At 33.2% G+C, this 20,224-nt stretch overlaps 1 protein-coding gene across 1 annotated transcript; it reads left to right on the top strand.

The window, feature by feature from the left end:
* The first annotated feature begins 171 nt into the window (after positions 1–171).
* Positions 172–19,425, top strand: LOC145315144 (uncharacterized). The gene is made up of 21 exons (XM_080155193.1): positions 172–195; positions 681–751; positions 1,286–1,330; positions 2,438–2,493; positions 2,809–2,840; positions 3,213–3,308; positions 7,913–8,033; positions 8,659–8,705; positions 9,255–9,335; positions 9,881–9,943; positions 10,289–10,360; positions 12,308–12,363; positions 12,689–12,745; positions 13,728–13,821; positions 14,527–14,573; positions 15,345–15,413; positions 15,968–16,079; positions 17,935–17,985; positions 18,380–18,450; positions 19,026–19,085; positions 19,261–19,425. Exons 4-21 carry the CDS (start codon positions 2,491–2,493, stop codon positions 19,284–19,286), a joined length of 1,158 nt encoding a protein of 385 aa, XP_080011319.1. The 5' UTR covers positions 172–195; positions 681–751; positions 1,286–1,330; positions 2,438–2,490; the 3' UTR covers positions 19,287–19,425.
* The last annotated feature ends 799 nt before the right edge of the window (positions 19,426–20,224 follow it).

The raw sequence follows: 20,224 nt of genomic DNA, 5'->3' as shown, positions 1-20,224 counted from the left end.
GAAACCTAACTGGATGTTATACGATGCTAGACATAATTTTCAGAATGGCTGAGAACCGGTTCTAATCAACCAGATATTAATCGATTTCGAAGCAATACGGGAAAATAAATTTTCAACTTTAACTACTTAAATATAAGAAATTGTATTCAATGCATCTCTGTCTATTAAGCATCGATTTGAGTATAAGACTGCCAGGTAATTGTTTATTAGTTACTAGCAGCTACACCCCTAGCGTCGAAGGTGTGTATTCGAAGGGGCAGTGAAAGCAGAAAACAGCCAAAATACATGTTGTTTGAACAAGCCAAAATATATCACACTAATCCCTTAAATGCTAATATCAGGGAAAAGAGAATGATATTCGGACAAACAATTCTAAAGGAAAATTTCCCCACAACCCCCTTCCCCTTTTCTTCCCTTCTTACCCACCCCTCTTCAGTTACATAAAAACAAAATATACCCCCACCATACTTTCAAAGGTTTCGTGATAATTGATTAATTGTGATCAACTAGGGATATTAAGGGATAATACATCCCCAATTAGGATAAACAAAATCACAGATTAAAATTATTGGTTATAAAGACAATGCTAAATTAAAACAAATAATCGTGTTTCAACAAATATTTTTTAATCTAACGATTTAAAATGTTATAATAATGACACTATGTGAATCCTTGTTAAGAAACATTCTACAATGTGGCCAAAGATGTCAAATCAATTCTAACTGCAATAGTTTCCATTACGATAAAGATAGTAAGTTTGTAATCTCTTATTTAAAGATTGTCCTTATATAAAAGTAACAGAATGTCTGAATGTCTAGTGTGTCTGTCCAACCGCTGAATCAATATGAATCTTACTAATAATAAAGCTTATTATAGCTTTAAAGTTTATCTTCTTTTAAATCTTTTTCCCCTGTAATTGTGGAATGCAAAAAAAATGATAACATTTTTAAGCGAGGATGGTGTTCTAAAAAAGCATATCTTCCCTTTTAGAATTAATTGTTGATTGTATACTGTATAGATCCATGAAAAACTATGTTTCAAATGGTTTTAATTTTTATTATGTATGTTATGTGTAGCTGGACAAAGTGTCTCAAAAATCAGCCACTTGACGTCATAAAAATTAGGAAGATGAGAGGAGAAGTGGGAAAGTAAACCCTTAAAAATTGTATGACGTCACAAGGCTGATTATTTGAAACACTTTGTGCAGCTACGTGTGATGTCCTTAACTATATACTATTACTTTTGAAATATTTGTTTTAAAAAATATATTTTTCTCTTTTTTAAGTTAAGTTGTGTCATCTGGCTAATCTGACCTTTTTAGAAAATACAAGTACAAATTTTAAAAGCGGTGCTTTTCACAGTTAGGGTCAGTCCGTACGTACATCCATCCATACATTTGGAACTTTCCATCATTTGAATTCCTTTAAAAGTTAGGTATGATTTAGGAAGCCAATTCGTAACATGTGCGTCCATTTAAAACATGCTGATTTTTAACTTTTTGATAACAAAAGTATTTATGATATAATTATCCTATTCATCCGATTTTTGTAATAATGATTCCTAGAACAACAAAGTACAATATTATAGACGAGGTATCTCTATTATCAAATCCCTAAAATGAAAGTATGTCCTTTTACTGCATACTCTATTTACGCAACGTTGCAACAAATTTATGTATGTACAATTTGGTTTAGACTTACAAATTATTGTTCTGCCTATTAAGTTCTGGCATTCTACAAGAAATTTCGTTCCTATGTTCTACCTTCTGATTTTAGAGCTTCGCTTTTATGGATGCTCTCATCCTTGTTTTTTTGTTTGTTATTTTACACTATCCAATTGAGGAAACCATTATGTTGCTGTAAAAATTTTATGACGTTTTTTGGGGTTTGGTTTAAAAGGCTCTGTCGGGTTTAAGCTTTCAGCAGTGCCTAGTTTTCTTTAGACTCCTCTATTGTTTAAGATAATAAATGAAATTTTGGAGGTTTCCCTCAAAGTGCCTAGTTGAGTACAGAAATCCCGCGACGAAGCCCAATCTGTCCCACTGTGAGGAAGACGATTCCCTTTTCTCCAATCTCTTTTGAAGAGATTTTCTTCCCTCCCTTCCCTTTTTCTTTTCCCTTTATATGACGTCATATAGGAATCGTCTTACTCACAGTGGGACAGATTGGGCTTTGTCAAATCCCGCCCGCCCCCTTATTTTGAAATAATCGAAAATAAGGAGAGTTTTTAATGTGATTGTTTTCTTATTTTAGGTCAGTTTAGGTAAAGTTAAATTGGATTCAGGAAAGCCTCGCCCTCTTATGGCCCTCTTCATAACCCTAATTAACCCTCCTCTCTCATTTCTTATATATTTCAAAATACGGGGGTCTTGGCTCATTAGGCACTTTGAGTAAAAGCACCCAGATTTCTATTGTCCACATGAACATTTCATATTTAGAAAAAAATCCTCTTCAAATTTATTATGATGTTGATAAATTGAAAACTACGCAAATGGTAAAATTTTATTTAACCTGATATAACATTAATAAGATGTGTGTCTGTAGCTTAGGATCTTGCTAACCGCTGGATTTTGTTTGAAGCTTCTTTAATATTAAGGGAAGTGTTAAAACCAGTTTGGGGGAGTGTAACTACACCCTCCCAAGAAAAATAGCTCTTGGAAAAAATCCGCCACCCCCAGTAAAAAATCACTTATTGTAATCACTTGGGGGGAAAATTACATTAGTGAACAGCCCCTTTTTCATGCTGGAAGAGTCTAAAAAGTTTATAAAGTGCCATATGTCTGTCTCATACTTGTTAATTTTCTTTTAGATATGTAGAGGAGCAGAACACTGCTGTCATAGGTATTTCAAAGTTTTGGTGCTGTTGTAATTATTATCATTTATGTTATTTTGAACATTAGTCGGGTATAGTCTCTTTCTTAGCAACGCCTTTTAAGGGGCGTTTCGTCGTATTTTCACAGTAGCTTTTGGTAGGTTAGGTTAAGTTGGGTCAGGTGATTACCTTGCAGTGTTAGGCAATTGGGCCCGCAGGGTTAGAGCCCTAAGCGATATTTGGATCAGAGATACACTAAAAAAAGATCTCATAGTGCATCCCTTCGTTATAGGCTATCTTAGTAAGTCTACTCCAAATTAACATGAGTACGTTTGGCTTGTTTTGACTCTAATAACACTATTGAACATTATCACCCTTGTGTTATATTTGTTTGAGTATAGAAGTTATGGTTCCCTGTGTGAGGTTGGTGAAGGAGATTGTAATGAAGATGTGGATTGTGCTGGATCTCTTGTTTGTGGAACAAATAACTGTCTAAAGTGAGTATGCTTATTGAACAGAACAGAAAATAGACTCCAGCCCTGGGAGAGTTATTGTATTGGGGATTTTCTTACTAGAATTGTGAGGTCAAAATTATTAAAATTTTAGGTAAAGTTCCTTTCGTGACAACGCATCTTAAGGGGCGTTTTGTCGTATTTTCACAGTAGCTTTTTTATAGGTCATTTATGGTTAGGTTAGGTTAAGTTGGGTTAGGTGATTGCCCTGCATGTTTAGAGCCCCCCGAAGGGACTAGAAATAGGGGAAAAGCTTTGGTGAAAATACGACGAAACGCTACTTAAGAGGCGTTGCCACAAAAGAGGCTATACTAATATTTCAATTGTTTAAGATTCTTTTTAAACAAGGATGACAACATCCATAAAAGCGAAGCACTGAAACGGTAGGACAAACGGACATTAACACGTGTATAGTGTCAGAACTGAATAATCATAATATATGTATATGTATAAGAGTTAAAGCAAAATTGTAAGTAAATTTGTTGAAAAACTGCTTGATTTAGGATAATGTTTATGAACATACTTACATTTTTAGGACTTGAATATAAAGTTGCTTCGCTTATTAAATTATACTTTGTTGTCCCAGGAATCAATATACCAAAAATCAGATCAATCGGATGATTAGATCACATAAAAATTTGTTGTTAAAAAAGTAAAAAAATCAACATGTTTAAAATGGACGTACGGACATTTTGGTGATGATTATAGAGTTGCTACGCTTTATAAATCGTATCTAACTATTAAAGGAATCACCATGCAAAATTTGAAAGCGATAGGACAATTCTAACATGCTTAAATTAACGAAAAAAGCTATCCGTTACGGACGTACGGACGGACCGACCCTAATTATAGAAAAGCTTCGCTTTTAAAAATGGTGTACTTTTAATAATAAGATAGACGATATACTTGACGTTGAAAATAATATTTCAAAATTTTGAAACTACATAAACACGGCTGGGTTTTATTTTTTGGAGGACCAGAATTTTTAATCCAAAAATATTTATGTTAAATATATTTTAACAAGGATGACAACATCCATAAGTAGCGAAGCACAAAAAATCGTCGATGGGAATACGTACAGGTAGATTTAAAAGGTTTTTACTAAAATCAAGAATAGATTTATTGGATAAAATAAACACGAAAACTTGTTTTATTTTGCATGATGACGATGGTCAAAGTAAATTATATTAAAGATGCTCATTAGATCTTTTCATGAAAATACCCTTTCTCGAATTTCATTCTTCTGCTAACCTAAAAAGTTACTTTAGGGGCCTAGAAATACATGTACAAAATTTCAGCTCTCTATCTCTACTGGCGACCTAGCGCCAGGCATGTAAAATATCAACAGATAACGGCAGCACGGCGGTTTTAATAATATCTCAGGTGCATTATTTGCCAAATGTACCACTTTTCTGCACTACCTCTCCGATTTTGTTAATACTCTATATTTTGGTCCGTTGGGTCATTCAAGGATGCTGGATGGCCAAAAAAAAGTTTCAGAGTCCCTGGATGTCTAGATATCTAGCTATCTATGAAGGTAGGTAACAAAAATGTAAAAAACACCCATTTTTTCACAATTTTAAAAACTAATTTTTTCATCAATCTTACATCCAATCTATACATTTTATACACCAAAATGATCGTTTATTCATGTAAAAAGCGCACATAATGCTATTTTGGCCAAAACTCTAATTTCATAGGGTGTCCAACAAAAAGTGTATTTTGGATATCTAGCGTAATACCCAAAATACCTGTCCGAAAAAAATCATTTTTTTTTGCTTAAATCCTGTGTTTTATCTGTGTTCATATGTGGTATATAATGGTTCGGACCACCCGGGACAATAAGGTTGTCAAATTTCACTTTGGGACACCCTGTAAATGTGATTTTTGCGTCTGTAGAGCTAAAACTTGGTCCAAATTAGCTATTTTTTTCAAATTACTCTAATATGTGTCTTAGTATGTTTGGCCATAGTGTTTTCTGACCAGATCAATATTTTCATATTTTTTGGACACCCTGTATTTTCAAAAAAAGAGAAAAAAATTTTTTGTTTTTTTTTTAATTTTTTTTCTATTTTTAAGTTACTTAAAACTGTCATATAGATACAGATTTTGACTAATAACAATAATATTTGCCTATTTTACAATTTTTTACACTTTTGGGACACCCTGTGCATGTTTTTGAAAAATGATGGTTTTTGCCCATTTTTGAGGGGAAGGAGTCGTTTTAGGGCCATAGACTATTTCTTCATTTTTGTAGAACATTTCAAGACACATCACATGTTATTTATGCAGAAACCGCAAAAACCGAACCGTTTTGCCGTTATTCAGCGCCAAAGGCAGAATTTTTTTACGTTTTTGCCGTTCCGGAGGTTGTAATGGGCATTTGTGGTAAGAAAACGTTGATTTATCAAGATAATTGTGAAATACTTTTATTTAGGCATTTTCTAATTATATGAACCACCAGAAAAAAATTTACGTCTCTATCTGTAACAGGAGCCGAGATAGAGGGGGGGGGTCTGTTAGGGGGTTAAGTAGGGGTACAGAAGTTTAACTGCCTGTTTTTGCCGGTCTTGGTGCTGGAAGCGCCAATTTTTTTTTAACTGTGAATAATATCTTAATAAGTTGTAACTATAAACAGTGAAAAAAGGAACAAAAAAAGATATTTTTTAGGCCTTTTCAAAAGGCAGTTTTGAAATCCCGTTATTTCATAAAAAAATTTAAAATGCTTAGAGAATGGCTTGGAAGGTGAATTTAGGTGTTCTGCATATTTCAACTTAAACACATAAGGCCTAAGATATGATATCCCAAAAATCTTTTGTCAAAGTCTACTCTACACCTAGCGCTGGCGATTTCATTTTTCACAGGTATAAAGGCATGATTTTAGAAAACTGACTGGCGCTATGTGTAGAGTAGACTTTGACAAAAGATTTTTTGGATATAATATCTTTGGCCTTATGTGTTTAAATTGAAATATGCAGAAGAGCTTAAAACCTGCACATTACTGAGATATTATTAAAACCGCCGTGCTACCGTTATCTGTTGATATTTTACATGCCTGGCGCTAGGTCGCCAGTAGAGATAAAGAGCTGAAATTTTGTACATGTATTTCTAGGCCCCTAAAGTAACTTTTTAGGTTAGCAGAAGAATGAAATTCGAGAAAGGGTATTTTCATGAAAAGATCTAATGCTCATAACAATGGGAAAAATTATTTTGATACTGATATCCCATAAAAGTTTGAAAATTGCATCAAAATAAACAAAGATATGGGGAAATATGTAAAACATATAAAAATAGCCAAAAACCTGATAAAAGGCAGTCTGGCCGTCATGGTTGTTTTATTAAAACGACAAAAAATTTAATTTTTAAATCCTTAACTTAATAAATTTGGAAAATCGGACCATAAATACTGAAGATATGGAAAAAAGTGTTAAATATATAAAAATAGCCTAAAACCTGTCAAAAAGGCAGTCTGGCCGTCATGGTTACTTTGTTTAAAAGACGGGAAATTTAATTTTGATATCTAGAACTGAAAAATTTTGAAAATCGGACTATAAACACTGAAGATATGGAGAAAAATGTTAAATATATAAAAAACAGCCTAAAACCTGCTAAAAAGGCAGTCTGGCCGTCATGATTGTTAAAAGCGAAGCTTTTCTATAATTAGGGTCGGTCCGTCCGTCCGTACGTCCGTACGTCCGTCCGTACGTCCGTAACGGATAGCTTTTTCCGTTAATTTAGGCATGTTAGAATTGTCCTATCGATTTCAAATTTTGCATGATGATTCCTTTAGTAATTAGGTACGATTTAGAAAGCGTAGCAACTCTATAATCATTACCAAAATGTCCGTACGTCCATTTTAAACATGTTGATTTTTTTACTTTTTTAACAACAAATTTTTATGTGATTTAATCATCGGATTGATCTGATTTTTGGTATATTGATTCCTGGGACAACAAAGTATAATGTATTAAGCGAAGCAACTCTATAATCAAGTCCTAAAAATGTAAGTATGTCCATAAAAATTTTCCTGTATCAAGCAGTTTTTCAACAAATTTACTTACAAGTTTGCTTTGACTCTTATAAATTTATATTATGATAATTAAGTTCTAACACTATACAAGTGTTAATGTCCGTTTGTCCTACCGTTTCAGTGCTTCGCTTTTATGGATGTTGTCATCCTTGTTTTCTTTAAAAGACGGGAAATTTAATTTTGATATCTATAACTAAAAAAATTTTGAAAATCGGACCATAAACACTGAAGATATGGAGAAAAATGTGAAAAATATAAAAATAGCCTAAAACCTGCTAAAAATCGGTCCGAACGCCATTGATGTTTTATAGTCAATTGTGCTCCTTAATGATGGGAATGTTGTCTAAAAATTTCAGCATTCTATCTTTTATAGGAGCTGAGTAAATCCCATTTCCCCCATAGCGTTACGGACGGACTGACTGACGGACGGACAAAGTGAATTATAGAGTAGCTTCGCTACTAATAACAATGTTCGAAAAAGCTTCACACTTGTGCATTTTTGTTGTTTTATTATTTTTGATTTTATTAATGACCAATATAAATTTAATTTAAATTTTAGGTATCATGCCGTTGGTGGATTTTGGGATGAGTCAGATGATTGTTGTCAACCTAAATGTTCTATTGAAAATCCTTGTGTTGAAGGAGAAGGACATTGCTCTGGTCACAACACTTGTCAACAAGTAAAGTTATGGACATGTGGAAAGTGTCATGTGTGACGTCATAAAAATACGTCTAAAAGGTAGGATCAGAGGAGAAGTGGGAAAGGGAACCCCCCCAAAAAGATATGTATTTTTATGACGTCACACATGACACTTTCCGCATATTCAAAGTTATTAGTTATAATGCTACTCTATAAATTACTTTGTCTTTCCTTCCGTCTGTCATTGCATAACGCTATGGTGGAAATGTAATTTTCTCGGTAGCTATTCAAGATAGACGGCTGAATTCTTTAGTGAAGATTACCTATACCAGTGAGTATCCAATATTTAATTTACTTGTTCCGTCGGTCTGTCAGTAAGGCTAGATTTTTACAATGACCTGTTCTTAATTTATGACCACTAAACATCTGCTCTTAAAATTACTTTTTTCATCAATGATTTTATTATTATGCTTTGGTACTTATGGATGTTGTCATTTATTGAATACTAATAGTACTTTGGATTTAATGATTAATCTAAAACCTTCTGACAAATATCTTTTGATCATTATAATCATTTTTCAAACATCATATTTTTATTTTGCATTAATATATGCATAGAGATAATAAAAATTCATAAGTTGAATATTTAATGATTTTTTTTACAGGGATTACTTTGTGGAGCAAGTTGTATTGATACTGCATATTTTTCAAAGTAGGTTTTTGAATCAATTTTTGTTATTAAACTTTATGTTTGAAAGAAAGAAAAATATGTAGTTTCTTATGTCTTATAGTGAAGGGCCCAATATAACCTAATCTGACCTTAACCAATAAACAAACAAAAATAAAAAAATATTCCATGTAACTTTATATTGATAGTAATAGTCATAAGGAAAAAGGATAAGAGGATGAATACTCACCCCTTTTTCATGGTAAAATACTACTTCCCCATCCCTAAATTTAGAAGCAGACGAAAATCAAAAGCCGCCCAGGGCTTTTTGTAAGTCAATCATAAATAATAATGTGAATAAAAAGAAAAGCGATATTTAGCAAACAGCTGTGGGCGGTCAGAATCAGCTGAATGTTCATTATTTACAAATAATCTTTCTTCATTAAACACACTGAACTGAACATTGATTTATATCTATTTATCAAAACTGTGTTTAAAAAAATAAATATTCAAAAACTATTTATAGGCACAGGTTACCTTTATTTGCCTTTTTAAAAAAAGAAAACTAGCTAATCTGTATTAAAAATTATCTAGAAAACTGTTTCCTGCACAAGTTGGTTTTTACAACAGTACAGATAAATGTTGCTACAGGCCCTGTAATGAACATTATAACAGGTAACAATAAACAGGAACCTCCAAATGCAGGAGGGGGAATTGGAAATATCATGTTTTTTTTTTTATCTATAATACAAAGTAGCTTGATGTCTGTCCGTCTGTCCGTCCCTTAAGATCTTGGTAACCACTGAACCGATCAGATTCTACTCTTCAGAGAATATACCTACTGGTCCTGTGGTGGTTTTAGGCTATTTTCCTGGGGGGTGGGCATAGACGTCCAAGGGGGGTTGGGTAAAGTGGGGATTACCCCCCCCCCCCCAAAACGAATTTGAGGGTGCCGTAGGCAAAAATCTCTAACAAAAAAAAATTTTTGCACGCTTCGAGCGCATTTTTAATACTAAATATTTAATAAAATTTAAATTACCCCCCTCCCCCTTCGCGCGCCATTTTACCCCCCCCCCCCTAAAAATTTTTTACCCTTCCCCAAAAAAAAGCTTGGACGCCCCTGGGGGTGGGACACATTCTTGACACGTTCTAAAACACATTTGAATTTTGCCAACCAGACTATGATTTTATATTTAACCATACCTTACAACTTAATTTAGATGTGGCCTTAATGAGGAACATTGCTTGAATGATGAAGATTGCTTGGATGGATATTTTTGTGAGTAAGTTATTTAAAAAATATTATCATATTAACTAAAGGATGATAAAGAGGTGTTAACTCCCCATAAACTTTGATACAACTCAATTTATCCCCCTAAAAAAAACTTGGAAGTCCTTGTATTTTATATACTCGCATTTCTTAAAAAGTGTGTTCCAACCCTCTGTTTTAATATTTATTTATCGCATCTTATTATGGACAGTTTTCTGTTGGTAGTAAAGTGAAAATTTATAAGATCAATTTTGTTTTATTGGCCTGGAGCGGCTTAATGCTCGGTCCAATGAAACAGTGGTTAATTCAATAATTAATTAAATTAAATTTTACATTCAGTTTGAAAATTATTATTTAGCAAGGACGCCAATGGTAGAAGGTTCTGTGCTGATGTAAATGAATGTGATAGGGATGGAAAATATTATTGTGGGTAAGAATTATATTATGCTACTTGCGATACACTATTTTTTATACTGGCCTAAAAGAAAGGGCGAAGGAGGTCAGGAATGTAGCCAAAAACCTCTCTGAGACATCCATTAAGCGTACCGGACAAGCACAAATATTCTTCTGAGATCTTTAGCTTCAGACAAAAAAACCTTACTATTTTATATTAAAGGAAGCATGCAAGAAATACCACGCTTTAACTGCTGAAAGACTGCCACAAGTAGACCAAATACCCCAAATTTGAAGCCTTCAGCTTCTATAACAAAAAAGTTCTAGGCATTTTAAAATGACATTTTATGTACAATGGAAATTTTGAAAGAATTGCAATGCTCATGTTGAAAACTTTAAAATTAAACTACGTGGCCTAGAAACAAAATTATAAGCTTATTTTTGTCATAAATTTAGGTTTCCAGTAACCAATTATATTTTTACAATAAAAATACCCATTTTTATAGTCAAAATCATTAAAAAAAATTAAGTTTTGCTTGCGTTGTACCGAATGTACTGTAGCCAATCAGAAGGCTGAATCAGCTTAACAACCAATCACAGCTAAGCTTGTATTAGTTTACCCCTTTGTTTCCGCTATGATTTTCGTTGCAATTTAAATCGAATTTTTTTCATAGATTTTGACTATGAAATGTGGTGTTTTTATTGTAAAAATGTAATCAGTTACAGGCAATCTAAGTTTCTAACAAAGATAAGGTTATAATTTTATGTCTATGCAACGTAATTTAATATTGTTTTTTCTTTTATGAGCATTGGAAATCTTTCAAAAATTCCATTGTACATAAAATGCTATTTTGAAATGCCTAGAACTTTTTTGTTATTGAAGCTGAAGGCTTATAATTTGGGGTATTGGGTCTTCTTGTGGCAGTCTTTCAGCAGTTAAAGCGTGTTATTTCTTGCAGGCATCCTTTAAAGGAGGATATCTAGGGTTCCTTACCTTAAAATCTTAAGTTAAATCTTAAGCTACAGAAAGATGCATATATATCATATACACCCTGTTACATTTATTTTAAAAAAAATAAAAACGTTCAGCAATAGAGAAGCACCCAACAGAAACGATTAAATCCACAGGTAACATAGCAAAAGTAAGCTACAAAAATTTATCGCAGTCGATGTTAAAAACTTTCAAATTAAGGCAGACAATATTTATATGAAGGTCGTTTTACTTACAACAATATTTTGTTTACAAACCAGCGCCTAAATACAATTCTAATTCTAAATTCTATAAGGCAGTGCACAGAATTATTGTAGAAGACGGTGATATTTTTAAAACCATGAATTATAAAAAAAGGAGGGTGGACTTCACCACTGTATAATTTACTATTATTTACGCCAAGGGGTTATTAACAACACCCTACAAATCCATCATCAAGTGCATGTCCCTATTTTTAAAAGCGAATGTATAATTAGGGTCGGTCCGTACGTCCGTCACAGACGGATAGCTTTTTTCGTTAATTTAGGCAAGTTAGAATTGTCCTATCGATTTCAAACTTTGCATGTTGATTCCTTTAGTAGTTAGGTACGATTTAGAAAGCATAACTACTCTATAATCATTAACCGAATGTCCTTACGTCCATTTTAAACATGTTGATTTTTTTTACTTTTTTAACAACAAATTTTTATGTGATCTAATCATCCGATTGATCTGATTTTTGGTAAATTGATTCATGAGACAACAAAGTATAATGTTATAAGCGAAGCAACTCTATAATCAAGTCTGTAGAAAAAGTAAGTATGCCATTAAACATTACCCTATATCAAGCAGTTTTTCAAAAAATTTACTTACAATTTTGCTTCGTCTCCTATACATTTATATTCTGATTATTCAGTTCTGGCGCTATACAAGTGTTAGTGTCCGTTTGTACTACCGTTTCAGTGTTTAGCTTTAATGGAAATTGTCATCCTTGTTATATTAAATATATTTCAGAAGAAATGCTGTTTGCGAAAATACAATTGGAAGTTTTAATTGTAATTGTACTGCAGGCGTGGAAGTTATGCAGTTAGAAACTAGTAAATGCGTATTAAAAAGTTTATTTTAGTGATTAAAACACATTTTCTCACCCTGAAATAGTTCAAATTGTCGACTTAACAATTTAGGGTAATAAAGTAATTTAAGATATTGATTTAGGATAAATCAAGAGATAGGAAAAAGTTCGATAGATTAACCAATTGGTTTGTTAAACTTTGATGGTAGATCCTTGAATCCCTGAACAAATTCTTTCTATCATTCCAACTTTTGATTGATTGATTAGCCATATGAATCAATCAATTATTTTCTAACTGCATAGTTTCATTATCATTTGTGAAGGATTTTCAAATTTCCAAGCCTATGAAGGGTGCTCTGATATTAACGAATGTGCTACTGGTAGGAAATATTTATGCGATTTAGGGATAGGTCAATTAAAAATAAAATTGTCACTAAATTCTAAAAAAAATGAATGCTTTTCAACATTCTGTCTTATAAATAACTGACCCAAACCCCTTGATTTTTAGAAATAAAATCAAAATGATGGAGGGGTAATTATTTGTTTGTCTTCGTTTATTTTATACTTTAGATCAGGTTAGGTTAGGTTTTATTGGGTACTGGGTAGCTCCGCAAGGTTAGGACACTGGAAGTTTAGGCCCTGCAAGATTAGTCTTATTTTTAAAATACTAAAGTTCCATTTTCCATAAACATGACATGTAAATTATTGTGTTATAAACATTGAAGCTACTTTATAATTCATTTATTCATAATACTTGGTCTGTCCGTCCATCCATCAGTCCGTAACGCTATGGGGGAAATGTGGTAATCACGACTGTTTTTTTGTGAAGACTCTCCATACCAGCATCCCTTATGTAATTTAGTTAGTATGTCGGCCTGTCAGTCATGCTACAAAATATAAATGTTAAGCAAAATAAAAAAGTACTCGTGAGAGGTTTTGTGATTATCTCCCAAAATTAATGTATTCGTGATTCAACATCTGTTCCTTGTTTCAAATGTAAATGAATTAAAAATTTAAAAATAATTTTCAAAACCACAAAGTATCATGTTTGTTTAACTTAATTTTACTAGCGAATAGATGAATATTATACAAGTTAATGAGTTGTTGCGCTACAAGTATATTTAAATCATGGAAAGAAAACGAAGTAACAGGTTTCGTCGTATTTTCATAGTAGCTTTTGAAAGGTTATTTCAGGTAAGGTTAGGTAAATGTTAATGACTGCTCCACAGCGTTAGGAAATTGCCCCAGCAGCTTGCAGTGTTAGAGCCCCACGCATGGGCTAGACTTACATAGGAGAAAAGCTACTGTGAAAATACGACAAAACCTGCTACTTCGTTTTCTTTCCGTATATTTATATTATAGACCCTTGTGATGGTAATGAGTGTATAAATTTTGAGGGTGGATTTCAATGCTTATGTTCTGAACCTAATTTCAAATCCTGCAACTCAGGGAAAGGGTAGGGAACATGTGGCTACTTTATAACTAGGATCTGTCTGTACTACAGTCGTCTGTCAGTCAGTGTTACATAGTCGAAGCAAATATCCTTTTACTTATTTTCCCAAACTTTATTACTACGTTTTTTTTATTATTATAAAATGTATGTATGTCTTCCAATGTGTCTCGCTCAATATGGCTCTTCTTTACAGTGTAGCTTTTAACAATTTTTTTGTGGAAAGTTCCTCCACCCTCTCCGAAGAGAATTCGCTCTGAGAAAAATGTTTTGCGCTGCAAATGTTATTCTTTGTTTTCATATTTTTAGCAACGAAGCTACTCTATAATTCACTTTGTCTGTCCGTCGCTTCGCTTGTCAAAGATTTTCCTGTAAACATTTTAATTGGACTGTCAGCCTTTCGGTAATGCTAAAAAACAAATAAATTACCTAAATCTTTTGTGATTTTTAAAAGTTAATAAACACACATTCTATCTCTTTTTCTGTAACCACTGAACATCTGATCTTTAACTCACTTTGTTCCTTTTTTCATCCATTCTTTTTTTTTCGAACTTCGTTACTTATGGATGTTATCAACCTTGTTACCTTATGAATCATTAAACAAGCATACAATATATGAAAGTGACGGTTATTTCTGAATGGCTTAAAAGTTAAATGAAAATAAAATACTTTTTTTCTCTTTAAATGGAATTTTATATGCTCTTTTTCTAGATGTTGTGATGTAGATGAGTGTGAATTATGGAGAACAAGGGTTTCAGGTTATTTAATACCTATATTTGCGACAACTTTTACTACATAGAATCTTATAATTTTTAACATTTACAAAATGCCCTGCTTCATTTAATAAATCTTCTATAAAAACTAATAGGATTATTTTGCTGTCTATCTGCACTGAAAGATCTCGCTAACTGCTGGAACGATAAGGCTCTCTTTTACAGTAAAGCTTCTCATAGATCCCCCCTTTAATCTATTACAAAAGAGGGTATCTTAACCCTTCCTAAAGATTTCGTCCCTATTATTTTTTTAAAAGACTAACATAGGAATATAAAGGCTATCACTACCAATCTGTAATACAAAGTAGCTTGATGTCTGTCTGTCTGTCCGTCCGTCCGTCTGAAGCTTGAGATCTCGGTAACCACTAAACCGATTGGATTTTACTCTTCAGGGTATATACCTATCGGTCCTGTGGTGGTTTTAAGCTATTTTCTTGGGGGGTGTGACACCCCCAACCACCCCAAAAATGAAAATTTCCCCCCCACCCCACTTTTTTGCAGAAGATTTCCTTGGTCCTTTTTTTATGCAGAAGATTTCCTTGGTCCTTTTACAAATTTCGCCTAAATTTTTTTTTGATCACCTCTTGGGGCAAAGTCCCTAGAGGCTAGGGGCAAAGCCGCTAGTAAATTATATAGTAGCAATGCTATTTAATTAGAAAACTAAAATTTTTTTCTTCATCTTTACCTTACTCCGTCCAAGTAGGTTGATACATTTTTCTTTAAATATTTTACAAAAAAATCTCCTTATTTATTTAGAAAGCAACCCGTGTCCAGACCGTAGTTTACCTGGATGCTGGAATAAAAAAGGATCTTACCGTTGTGCAGGTAAAATGTTTTTTTTTATGTTAGAAACTCACATTTAGGCCAATTTAAAAGAAGGCTTCAATTGTTTAACAAGACTGCATACATTTACATTAATATGAGAAGGGGGTAATGGTTAAGAGTTTTTTAAAATTCCGAGCCCCCCCCCCCCCCCATGTAATAATTTTACCTCTAAGTTTGAGGTGCCATAAGCACTAATAAAAAAACACTTTTATTGCCTTATTCAAAATGTTTTGATAAAAGATTTAAGCTATTTGCTAATGTATTAAGAGAGGCTGGGCTTTAAAGAACCTGCTTTGCATTCGTTGTTAAAGTAATAAATTCCAGGGAAAAATTTTCTCTTCTGTAAATTACAATAAGTAGTAGTTGAAACATTTGGACACTCAAATAATTGAACCCACCAGTCAAAATTCAATAAAAGTCCCCAAAGTTGTTGAGCGAACAAATAAGAAAATGATATTATAAGACTTCATGGACTAGTGTAATAAACAGACCAATATCTCTCCCGTCCTGTAGAATTGTTGTTGTAATGTAACATCATATATTATTTATTTCAGATGAAGTAATGTTTTTCAACGGAGGATTTCTGCAACGCAAAACTGGAGATGTAATAATATGGCATTTTACGGATAGGATGTACCTCCCTGTCCATGATTACTACTGGGGCGTGTAAGTAGGATATAACAACAGGATAGGATGTATCTCCCTGTCCATGATTACTACTGGGGCGTGTAAGTAGGATATAACAACAGGATAGGATGTATCTCCCTGTCCATGATTACTACTAAGGCGTGTAAGTAGGATATAACAAGAGGATAGGATGTATCTCCCTGTCCATGATTACTACTAAGGCGTGTAAGTAGGATATAACAACAGGATAGGATGTACCTCCCTGTCCATGATTACTACTGGGGCGTGTAAGTAGGATATAACAACAGGATAGGATGTATCTCCCTGTCCATGATTACTACTAAGGCGTGTAAGTAGGATATAACAACAGGATAGGATGTACCTCCCTGTCCATGATTACTACTAAGGCGTGTAAGTAGGATATAACAACAGGATAGGATGTACCTCCCTGTCCATGATTACTACTGGGGCTTGTAAGTAGGATATAACAACAGGATAGGATGTACCTCCCAGTCCATGATTACTACTGGGGCGTGTAAGTAGGATATAACAACAGGATAGGATGTATCTCCCTGTCCATGATTACTACTGGGGCGTGTAAGTAGGACATAGCAACAGGATAGGATGTACCTCCCTGTCCATGATTACTACTGGGGCGTGTATGTAGGATATAACAACAGGATAGGATGTACCTCACTGTCCATGATTAATACTGGGGCGTGTAAGTAGGATATAACAACAAGATAGGATGTACCTCCCTGTCCATGATTAATACTGGGGCGTGTAAGTAGGATATAACAACAGGATAGGATGTATCTCCCTGTCCATGATTACTACTAAGGCGTTTTTCTTGCTAACTATGGAATATTTTTTTACAGAAAATAAAAAAAGTCATTAGCCATAGCCACTTTAAGGTCAGGAAAATAGCCTAAAACCAGCCAAAGATCTTTATAATGCTTCCCTAAAAAGGAAAACTAATTATTATCTTAGCTTAAGACAAAAAAACCTTCTTGCTTAAAACCATAGGAAGTTCAGGCATTAGAAATATAAATATACTGGCGTATGTGCTTATATATTCTAGGAGCTATATAATCGAGGGAGTAAGGAAAGTAGAAAATAGCCCAAAACCAAACTTAGATATAGGACTTGAATAGCCTAAACCCGTACAGAGACCTATGTGAAGCTTCCCTGAAATAGAGACCTCAATCGGTTAAGTAATTATTGCTATCTTAAGCTACAGACATAAAAACGTAAAACGTAATACTTTATACATATAACTAGCGGCTTCGCCCCTAGCCTCTAGGGGCTTTGCCCCAAGAGGTTTTATCAACCTAATTCTTCGTGTTTTAGATTTTAAAGAAAATTTAAATTTTTTTTCTTTTTCGGGGGGGTATATTTCATTTTTGGGGGGGTTAAGGGTGTCCCACCCCCCCCAAGAAAATAGTTATAAACCTTCCTCGGACCTATGAGAAGCTACCCTGGAAAGGAGAACCCGATCGGTTCAGCGGTTAGCGAGATCCTTCGCTACAAACAAACAGACAGACAAACAAACAGACAGACATCATTCTACTTTGTATTATAGATAGGATGTATTCAATATATCTAGCAATGTTTTTTGTTAATGTGTCAAGTCAATGGATAATGGATATATTATTACTTGAATCTTACTCCAGATTTTCATGTTCTCTAATAAAGTGAAACTTTCTGCGGGCTAAAATAACAATACCCCGGCCTATCCGCCCCTTTTACCCCATATCCTCCCCTCTTACTAGATTAACAAACTAACCAATAAATGAGTTCCATGTGAGCAACCTAAAATGGCGACAATTCCCCCCTCATAATATCCAAGCTGATATTCTATATCAATTGTCATATTCCTGTTTTTGTTTTTTAGTGAGGATGCAAAAGTAGCTTGCAGAGAAAAGGGATACACTAAGGCAAACAGGCATGTTAAATAAATTTATTGATTTTAACTTTTTAACAGATTCCTAGGAGAACAAGGTACACTGTTATAAGCAAAGCATCTCTACAATCAATACCTAAAAATGTATGTCCTGAAACATTATCAAGTATTTAAGCAGTTTTCCAACAAATTTACATACTTTTTTTTCGACTTTTTATATTTATATTTTGACTATTCAGTTCTAACACTCTACAAGTGGTTATGTTCGTTTGTCCTACCGTTTCAGAGCTTCGCTTTTTTGGATATTGTCATCCTTGTTTTTTTTATAATTATGTTGAAAAACATACTAACTTTAAAATATAATTAAGTTCCTTTAATTATATTTCATATAAATATGTCAGGTTAGAGTGTATGCTATTTGTTTTTGTGCTTTTAGGACATTGAACAGTTATTATGGATACAGAATGACTAAATATAGAATGTATCATGTTAAATGTTCCGGATCAGGTACAATTTGTCTTTTTCAAAAAGGGACAAGGAACCAGGATTCTGACAAACAATTCCACGTGTAAATCTTCCCAATATCCCACTCTCTGTTTTCCTCTTTTTTTTTACCAACCTCCCTTTGGTTACAAAACGAAAAAAGTTTTATTTAGCCTAAAAAAATATAAAAATTTTCAGCAATTGTAAATGGAATTAATTTGCTGAATCCTGACACAGAGAGAGATATTTTATCTGAATAAAAATTCTTTAATCCGAATAAAGAGCAGAAAATTTTCCTAACTAATTGTAGGATGATTTAAATTTGCAAGAATATCTAAGGAAAAAGTGTACGAGACTAAAGCAACCCCCCCCCCCCCCCCCATAAAAAAACCTAATAGAATAGAATCAAGTAACAAATTTACGTTTTAATTGTTGGTGTAGTTACTGCCCCCAACCACAAAAAAAGAAATATTTGAAACTATTAACATTTTAAAAAGCCCTTAATGTTTCATAATTAAACAATAGATAGATAATTGTAGAATTGCAAAATCTACATACTTTGATGCTGAAAAACATAAAGAAAAATACTTTTTGTTCAGAGGCAAACCTATTTAAATGCGGAGTTGGTCAATTCAATGTACTCAAAACTACAGCAAATAGTAAGTATACAATTTTATAAATTTACTAGTTTTTCTCTGACACTTGCAGTTACCTACGTAGAGGCCTCTAGGAGCACTTGAATTGGGTGGAGGGGGGGGGGGGGCAAAAAGGACCTCCCATTTTCAATTCTAGTTTTAAAAGAAGTTTTCTTTTAAAATTGATAATTTTCTTTAGCTGCAGGAGTACAGTGCTACAATTGATGTAATTAACAAAAATGAAACAAAATACTCAAACTTGCAGAGTTTATAGTAATTCATGACATTAGTTAAATGTTAATGTAATGATGATATTTGTAACAAAATGATGATATTTGTATGCAATAAAAGTAGTTTTAATGTGTGTTTAGCTTTTATTTGGTAGAACTGCTCCTCTACCATGCAGTGCAAACTATCTGTTTTTATCCTCATTTTTTTGTCTGTTGCTAAGGATTTCACCAAACGCTGAACTGATATGGTTCTCCTTAACAGTGAGTCTTCTTATAGGTCTGGAGATGGGTTTTGGCTGTTTTATTTTTTTTTAAATAAGTCTGGGTATGGTTTTAGACTATTTTTGTGCTTTTCTATATCTTTCGTATATAGAACTCCTAATTGCTAGGGGCGTAGCCGCTGGTAAAACTATACACGGTGTTTCAGAAAAAACTGCGTTTTCCGTTTTTCTGACACAACCAGAAGGAATACAGAAAAACGATTATATGTCCATATTCTCTGTAAAAAAGTACATCAAATTTATAACAGGTGTTTTTCATTATCTCTAAAAATACGGCCTCTATGATAGGTACATAGTTTCCAAAAATGCTTTATGTGAAAAATGTTGTGCAAGAAAAATTAAAATAACTCTACTATTATACATAAAAAAATCGTAGAATTTCAATATTAATTTAGAAAAAGGTATAAGAAAAGTACCTTCATGAGTTTTAAAGGTGAAATGCTTTTTAGCTCCTCACAAAAGCATTTTTAAGAAACTGCAATTTGTCATTTTTTCACATTTCTTGATTGTGATGCATTTGCAGTAAAAGAATCTTCTTTAATAACGTAGGATATAGTAAAAAGAAAAAAAACTCCTTTTTATTTGACAAAAAAATCTCTAAAGACAAAAAAAGTTATTGAAGTTTGATTTTTTTTATTAAAGCATTTAATGA

This window comes from Acartia tonsa, chromosome 1, assembly GCF_053477335.1.
Source record: "Acartia tonsa isolate MP-2025a chromosome 1, ASM5347733v1, whole genome shotgun sequence".
NCBI classification, from domain to species: domain Eukaryota; kingdom Metazoa; phylum Arthropoda; class Copepoda; order Calanoida; family Acartiidae; genus Acartia; species Acartia tonsa.
The sequence above is the reverse complement of the archived record's forward strand: the minus strand, read 5'-3'. Positions and strand labels throughout refer to the sequence as shown.